The following is a 9,073-nucleotide window of genomic DNA, read 5'->3' as shown; positions in this document are numbered from 1 at the left end:
GATGTGGTATATTCATATCATAATATATGAATACATAACGAATTGATATGGTATATTCATATCATAATATATGAACAATAAGAACTAGTATTCTTATTGAGACTATAACTCATAGGGAAGAAAATCGATTTATGGATGAAATCAAATATGCAGTATTTACAGACAAAAGTATTCGGTTATTGGGGAAAAATCAATATATTTCTAATGTCGAATCAGGATCAACTAGGACATAAATAAAACATTGGGTCGAACTCTTCTTTGGTGTCAAGGTAATAGCTATGAATAGTCATCGACTTCAAGGAAAGAGTAGAAGAATGGGACCTATTATGGGACATACAATGAATTACAAATATATGATCATTACGCTTCAATTGGGTTATTCTATTCCACTTCTTAGAAATAAAAGAACGTAAATAAAAATATTTAATAGCATGGCGATAAATTTATACAAAACTTCTACCCCGAGCACACGCAATGGAACCATAGATAGTCAAGTGAAATCCAATTCACGAAATAATTTGACCTATGGACAGAGTCATTGTGGTGAAGGTCGTAATGCCAGAGGAATCATTACCGGAAGGAATAGAGGGGGAGGTCATAAGTGTCTATACCGTAAAATCGATTTTCGATGGTATAAAAAAGACATAAATGGTAGAATCGTAACCATAGAATACGACCCTAATCGAAATGCACACATTTGTCTCATACACTATGGGGATGGTGAGAAGAGATATATTTTACATCCCAGAGGGGCTATAATTGGACATACCATTGTTTTTGGTACAGAAGTTCCTATAAAATGGGAAATGCCCTACCTTTGAGTGCAGTTTGAACTATTGATTTACATACTTGGAAATAACCAATTAGGTTTATGACGAAACCTAGAAATCGATCACTGATCCAATTTGAGTACCTTTGCAGGATAGACCTCAACAAAAAACTGAAGAGTAACGGCAGCAAGTGATTGAGTTCAGCAGTTCCTCATATAAAATTATTGACTCTAGAGATATAGTAATATGGAGAAGACAAAATTGTTTCAATCACCGACAGAACTGGAAGCGCCCCTTCTTTTAAAGAGAGGAGGAGGGGTTATTCACATTTCATTTGATGGTCAGAGGCGAATTGAAAGTTAAGCGGTGGGAATTTAAAGATTCCTCGGGGGAAGAATAGAGATGTCTCCTACGTTACCCATAATATGTGGAAGTATTGACATAATTTCATAGAGTCATTCGGTCTGAATGCTATATGAAGAACATAAGTCAGATGACGGAACGGGAAGACCCAGGATGTAGAGCAGCAGGTGCTATAGCAATACAAATTACAAAAGAGGGGAAATCGGCCACATTAAAATTACCTTCTGGGGAGGTCAGTTTGATATCCAAAAACTGCTCAGCAATAGTCAGACAAGTGGGGAATATTGGGGTGAACCAGAAAAGTTTGGATAGAGCCGGATCTAAGCGTTGGCTAGGTAAGCGTCCTGTAGTAAGAGAAGTAGTTATGAACCCTGTAGACTATCCCCATGGGGGTGGTGAAGGGAGATCCCCAATTGGTAGAAAAAAACCCACAACCCCTTGGGGTTATCCTACACTTGGAAGAAGAAGTAGAAAAAGGAATAAATATAGTGATAATTTGATTCTTCGTCGCCGTTGTAAATAGGAGAGAAAATCAAATTTAATTCTTTATTTTTACAAAAACTTTACAAAAAAAAAATAAGAGTAAGCTTGCGACACGTTCACTAAAAAAAATCTCTTTGTAGCCAATCATTTATTAAAAAAAATTGATAAGCTTAACACCGAAGCAGAAAAAGAAATAATAGTAATTTGGTCCCGGGCATCTACCATTATCCACAATGATGGGTCATGCTATTGCTATCCATAATGAAAAAGAGTATTTGCCTATTTATATAATGGATAGTATAGTAGGCCACAAATTGGGAGAATTTGCACCTACATTAAATTTTAGAGGACATGCAAAAAGCGATAATAGATCTCGTCGTTAACGATAATATTAATAAAAAAATCTAGATGCTTATGATTCAGGAGGAGGAGGCAAACCTTATGCTAAAGAAGAAAAAAATGGAAGTATATGCTTTAGGTCAACATATATCTATGTCTTTTGACAAAGCATGAAGAGTAATTGATCAAATTCGCGGACGTTCCTATGAGGAAACGCTTATGATACTAGAACTCATGCCCTATCGAGCATGTTATCCCATTTTGAAATTGGTTTATTCTGCAGCAACAAATGCTAGTAGCAATATGGGTCCAGTGAAACCAATTTAGTCATTAGTAAAGCCGAAGTCAATGGAGGTACTATGGTGAAGAAATTGAAACCTCGAGCTAGAGGACGTAGTTTTCCGATATAAAATCTTTAGATGATGAATATGTCGAGATGTATTCATTAAAAAATCGAGATGTAAAAAAAACTCTACAGCTATGACGTATCATGATATGTATAATAGTGGGGGATTATGGGACAAAAAATAAATCCACTTGGTTTTAGACTGGGTACAACCCAAGGTAATCATTCCGTTTGGTTTTCAAAACCAAAAAATTATTCTGAAGGTTTACAAGAAGAGCAAAAAATAAGAGATTTTATCAAGAATTATATACAAAAGAATATGAGAACGTCCTCTGGCGTCGAAGGAATTGCACGTATAGAGATTCAAAAAAGAATCGATCTGGTCTAGGTCATAATCTTTATGGGATTCCCAAAATTATTAATAGAAAGTCGACTGCGCGGAATCAAAGAATTACAAATGACCTTACAAAAATAATTTAATTGTGTAAATCGAAAACAGAACATTGTTGTGACAAGAATTGGAAAACCTTACGGAAACCCTAATATTCTTGCAGAATTTATAGCTGGACAATTAAAGAATAGAGTTTCATTTCGAAAAGCAATGAAGAAGGCTATTCAATTAACAAAACAAGAAGATACAAAAGGAATTCAAATACAAATTGCGGGGCGTATCGACGAAAAAGAAATTGCACGTGTCGAATGGATCAGAGAAGATAGGGTTCCCCTACAAACGATTTGAGCTCAAATTGATTATTGCTCTTATAAAGTTCGAACTATCTATGGAGTATTGGGAATCAAAATTTGGATATTTCTAGACGAGGAATAATTTTACTACTTGTCTTTCCCTTCTATCCAATGATTGTACAAAAAAAGACCAATTCATTCTTTTTCTAATTAATCAAGGGGAACATTTCTAATTCTTAATTCTATAAGGTTGAATAAAAATTCTATTGACCATTTGATATAATTGCTATGCTTAGTGTGTGACTCGTTGGTTTTTTAGGGTTAGGATTAAAAAGACCAGCCCACATAGTATGAACTAAAAACTATAGAACTAAAAACCAACCCATCACTTCGCATTATCTGGATCTAAAGAACCAGTCAAGATATGATATATAGGTCATATCTTTGTAGCAACTGAAATCTTTTGCATAAAAAAACCCAAATCTGATTCTAAGTTGTAAAGCAATATAAAGAAAAAAGATGTGGATAAATGGAAGGATGAGAGAAAGAGAGAAAAAGAATACCAATGATATAAAATTTCAATATGTAAGGCCTATGAGTAATCTCATGAAAGGCAGTGTAATAAAGGATCAATATGCATTCATATCATAGTAAAAAGAATCTTCTTTATAGAAATATAAAAATAGAACAAAAAATCAAGAGCTTCGAGCCAATAAAGACTGAGAAGATTGACTCAAGAACCAATTTCATTCTGAGCTCCATTGTAGAATTCAGACCTAACCATTAATTCAGAAGTGATGGGAACGACGGAACTTGTGAATGCAAAAGATTCTATTGAACAAGGAATTTTAATGACTCACTGGTCGGGATGGCGGAACGAACCAGAGATTAATTCATGTATTCTGAGATCTGAGAAATCACGAGTTAACCCTACAAATGAAATAGGGATTGAAAGAGTAAATATTCGCCCGCGAAAACTTTTTTTATTGAAAATTTTAGGACAATACAATAAAGGACAAAATAAGAATTTGGTATAATAATACAATTTTTTATATTTCTATTTATAAAACTAAAAAGTTTAGTTATCTATTCAAACAAGATATAAAAATTGCTAATAGATTTAATGAAATCTTAAAGAAGCCCGCGTTCAAGGTATTACTCAGTAAATACATATATATCTTAACTTAAGATTGACTTTTCTAGCTTAAATCAAATTGAATTTTTTGGAATCCTTTTATTCGCGAGGAGCTGGATGAGAAGAAACTCTCACGTTCGGTTCTGTAGTAGAGATGGAATTTAGAAACAACCACCAACTATAACCCCAAAAGAACCAGATTCCATAAACAACACAGAGGAAGAATGAAAGGAATATCTTATCAAGGTAATCATATTTCTTTCGGTAAATATGCTCTTCAGGCACTTGAACCTGCTTGGATTACATCTCAACAAATAGAAGCAGGCCGACGAGCAATGACACGAAATGCACATCGTGGTGGAAAAATATGGGTACGTATATTTCCAGACAAACCAGTTACACTAACATCCGTAGAAACATGTATGGGTTCAGAAAAAGGATCCCCCTGAATATTGGGTAGCTTTTGTTAAAAAGGAGCGAATACTTTATGAAATGGGTGGAGTAACAGAAAATATGGCCAGAAGGGCTATTTCACTAGCAGCATCCAAAATGCCTATACGAACTCAATTCATTATTTCATAATGTAATAGACAAAAATGTAGAAAGGGCTCTTAGATATGAAACAAAACCACATGTTTCTTTTTTTTTAGACAAAAACTTCGCCCTTTGCATTCAAATAACGAATTAAAAAAATGATTCAACCTCAGACCTATTTAAATGTAGCAAATAATAGTGGGGCTCGAGAATTGATGTGTATTCGAATCATAGGAGCTAGCAATCGTCGATATGCTCATATTGGTGACGTTATTGTTGTTGTGATCAAAAAAGTTGTACCAAATATGCCCCTAGAAAGATCAGAAGTAGTCAGGGCTGTAATTGTACGTACCTGTAAAGAACTCAAAAGTGACAACGGGATAATAATACGATATGATGACAATGCTGCGGTTGTTATTGATCAAGAAGGAAATCCAAAAGGAACTCAGATTTTTGGTGCAATCGCCCGGGAATTGAGAGAATTAAATTTTATTAAAATAGTTTCATTAGCTCCTGAGGTATTATAAAATGAAATTGTGATCTGTTTCTAGTAGGGTATTTGAAAGAAATAGATTAATTAGTAGATTGTGTGTCACGCATATATCTTTAATAATTCATATCATATTCAAAAATAAATAATTAAAAAATATGTTGATTATATCAAATTAGGAGAACCCAATAATTTTAGTTCATCATGGGTAGGGACACTATTGCTGAGATAATAACTTCTATACGAAATGCTGATATGGATCGAAAAAGGGTGGTTCGGATAACATATACAAATATTATCGAAAATATTGTTCAAATACTTTTATGAGAGGTTTTATCAAAAATGTGAGAAAACATCTAGAAAACAATAAATATTTTTTAGTTTTAACCCTACGACATAGAAGGAATACGAAAAGACCCTATAGAAATATTTTAAATTTAAAACGGATAAGTCGACCTGGTCTACGAATCTATTCTAATTATTAATGAATTCCGAGAATTTTAGGTGGAATGGGGATTGTAATTCTTTCTACTTCTCAAGGTATAATGACAGACCGAGAGGCTCGACTAGAAGGAATAGGTGGAGAAATTTTGTGTTATATCTGATAATCCTTTATAATATCAAAATTAGATTCGAAACTTCCTATTTGTTAAATTTGTGAAAAAGAAAAAGGGGGGTTGTCTAATATATTTCTAATTAGTTGATACGTCAAGGGAATTTTAAGAACCAAAATGGAGTCATAAAGCTTTAATTACTGAATCGCTTCCCAACGGTCTATTCCCGATTTGTTAGATCTGATTCTCAATTCTATTTCAAGAAAGATCCGACATAGTTTCATACAGATACTGCCAGGAGATAGAGTAAATATTGAAGTAAGTCCTTATGATTCAACCAAAGGACGTATAATTTATCGACTACACAACAAAGATTTAAAGGATTAGGTTTTCAACTTCTCCATTCCTTTCGGGGGAATACAATTCGAGATGAAAAATTTCAAGAAACTTATTTTCTTCCAAGAAATAGATTAAGAATTAAGGTAAGGAATGAAAAATATGAAAATAAGAGCTTCCGTTTCTAAAATTTGTGAAAAATGTCGACTAATCAGCAGGCGGGGACGAATTATAGTAATTTGTTCCAACCTGAGACATAAACAAAGACGGGGATAACCAGACTTTCCAGAAGAGCCGATGTATAAATAAAGAATCTGTTCTGACATGAAATGGATATATCTATATATCTCTGACTCATATTTATAAGATGATAAAATATGGCAAAAGCTATACCGAAAATTAGTTCGCGTAGGAATGGACGTATTGGTTCACGTAAGGGTGCACGTAGAATACCAAAGGGAGTTATTCATGTTCAAGCAAATTTCAATAATACCATTGTCACTATTACAGATGTACGGGGTCGAGTAGTTTCTTGGTCCTCCGCTGGTACTTCTGGATTCAAAGGTACGAGAAGAGGAACACCGTTTGCTGCTCAAACCGCAGCAGGAAATGTTATTCGTACCGTAGTGGATCAAGGTATGCAATGAGCAGAAGTCATGATAAAAGGTCCCATTCTCGAAAGAGATGCAGCATTCCGAGCTATTCGTCAAAGTGGTATACTATTAACTTTTGTACGGGATGTAACTCCTATGCCACATAATGGCTGTAGACCTCCGAAAAAAAGACATGTGTAGAGCTAAACATTGAAGAAATCTCAAGAAAAATAAAAGATTCGATGATCTAATCAAATAATAGTACTATGGTTTGAGAGAAAGTAACAGTATCTACTCAGACACTACAGTGGAAGTGTGTTGAATCAAGAACAGACAGTAAACGCTTTTATTATGGACGCTTTATTCTGTCTCCACTTATGAAAGGCCAAGCCAACACAATAGGCATTGCGACGCGAAGAGCTTTACTTGGAGAAATAGAAGGAACATGTATCACACGTGTAAAATCTGAGAAATTCCCACACGAATATTCTACCATAACGGGCATTCAAGAATCGGTACATGAAATTTTAATGAATTTGAAAGAAATTGCATTGAGAAGTAATCTATATGGAACTTCTGACGCGTCTATTTGTGTCAAGGGTCCTGGGTATGTAAATACTCAAGATATCATCTTTCCGCCTTATGTAGAAACCATTGATAATACACAACACATAGCTAGTTTAACAGAACCAATTGATTTTTGTATTGGATTACAAATAGAGAGAAATCATGGATATCTTATAAAAATGCCACATAACTTTCAAGATGGAAGTTATCCTATAGATGTTGTATCCATGCCTGTTCGAAACGCGAATCATAGTATTCATTCTTATGAGAATGGAAATGAAAAACAAGAGATACTTTTTATCGAAATATGGACAAACGGAACTTTAACTCCGAAAGAAGCACTTCATGAAGCATCCCGAAATTTAATTGATTTATTTATTCCCTTTTTACATATGGAGGAAGATAATTTATATTTACAGGACAATCAACACATGGTTCCTGTATCCCTTTTTACCTTTCATGATAAATTGGCTAAACTCATAAAAAAACAAAAAAAATAGCATTAAAATTGATTTTTATTGACCAATCAAAATTGCCTTCCAGGATCTATAATTGCCTCAAAATGTCCAATAGATATACATTATTGGACCTTTTGAATAACAGCCAAGAAGATCTTATGAAAATTGAACATTTTCATAGCGAAGATATAAAACAGATATTGGGCACTTTAGAAAAATATTTCGTAATTGATTTATCAAAAAATAAGTTTTAAATCGATTGGACTTATTTAGTCAAAATAGATTGAAATCTTTAGCACAATTAATATATCATATATGAGAAATAAATTCAGAATTAAATTGACTAGATGTATCTAGGGAGAATTCGCTTTGAAGAAACTATTCCCTAGATACACATGTCGTGTTATTTCACAATTGAATCAATTAAAAATAAAAAATTTTAAAAATACCTAAATTTAGGGATTTATCAATAGGTAATGTTGCACCAATGCCCAACCAAAGGGCGACTGCGGTACCAATCAAAAAGACAGTCATCGCTACTGGACGGCGAAATGGATTTTGGAATTTATTAACATTCTCTAAAAAAGGTACTGTTAATAATCCCACAGGTACTGTAACCATTAAAAGAATCGCCAGCAATTTATTGGGCACTGTACGAAGTATTTGAAATACAGGAAAGAAATACCATTCAGGTAAGATTTCCAAAGGGGTTGCAAATGGATCTGCCGGTTCACCAAAAATTGATGGTTCTAAAACAGCTAAGCCTACATTACATGCAATAGTACCTATAATTACTACTGGAAAAATATATAAAAGATCATTGGGCCATGCGGGCTCTCCATAATAATTATGACCCATACCTTTAACCAATTTAGCTCTTAATACAGGATCATTTAAGTTCGGTTTTTTTGTTATTCGGATAGGTGAATTCTTATAGATCCATCCCCCGAGGGAACTGGACATGATAATTTTTAATCATCCAGCTCGAGCAAGAATAAAAAAAACCAAATTAATCCATATATCCATATAAAATATATATATGGTACCTGTCTTTACACACCACATATATGATAGAGGAATGGTTCAATGTAAGAAAAATTTGACTGAATTCTTTTTTATGGAATTGCAACTATCCATTAAAAAACAAAGAATTCTGTTCTTACAAGTAAATACTCAAGACCCGAGTAGGCTTACAAATCAGATCATGATATGATCAAGTGCTTTTTGGGTCGTCTCAGACCTTCTAATTGGTATTTATCTCCAAAATGCTTGGAGATACACACACAAGGTTTGCTTGTTACTAATATAGTCTAGCTTCTCTTCTTCTTTAGATCCCTTGTTTCACTCCGATAGTAGTATTGATCGTGTCAATGCAGAGGAAAAGAATACATTTACATACTATTAAATCTTATAAGTGAACT

General features: G+C 33.8%; 1 protein-coding gene and 3 pseudogenes across 1 annotated transcript in view; 3 read left to right on the top strand and 1 right to left on the bottom strand.

The window, feature by feature from the left end:
* The first annotated feature begins 431 nt into the window (after nt 1–431).
* Nucleotides 432–1,710, top strand: LOC124898335 (annotated as a pseudogene).
* A 650-nt stretch (nt 1,711–2,360) lies between these two features.
* Nucleotides 2,361–4,031, top strand: LOC124888100 (annotated as a pseudogene).
* A 2,338-nt stretch (nt 4,032–6,369) lies between these two features.
* Nucleotides 6,370–6,828, top strand: LOC124888099 (annotated as a pseudogene).
* A 148-nt stretch (nt 6,829–6,976) lies between these two features.
* Nucleotides 6,977–9,073, bottom strand: part of LOC107868769 (cytochrome b6-f complex subunit 4) — a 2,892-nt gene continuing 795 nt past the window's right edge. The window contains exons 2-3 of the mRNA XM_047412044.1: nt 8,168–8,416; nt 6,977–7,092 (exon numbers count right to left, since the gene is read on the bottom strand). Of these exons, the coding sequence (XP_047268000.1) occupies nt 6,977–7,092; nt 8,168–8,416 (365 nt within the window). The remainder of the gene's footprint in view (nt 7,093–8,167; nt 8,417–9,073) is intronic.

This window comes from Capsicum annuum, chromosome 1 (genome assembly GCF_002878395.1).
Source record: "Capsicum annuum cultivar UCD-10X-F1 chromosome 1, UCD10Xv1.1, whole genome shotgun sequence".
In the NCBI taxonomy this organism is placed as follows: domain Eukaryota; kingdom Viridiplantae; phylum Streptophyta; class Magnoliopsida; order Solanales; family Solanaceae; genus Capsicum; species Capsicum annuum.
This window is presented reverse-complemented; position numbering and strand designations above follow the sequence as displayed.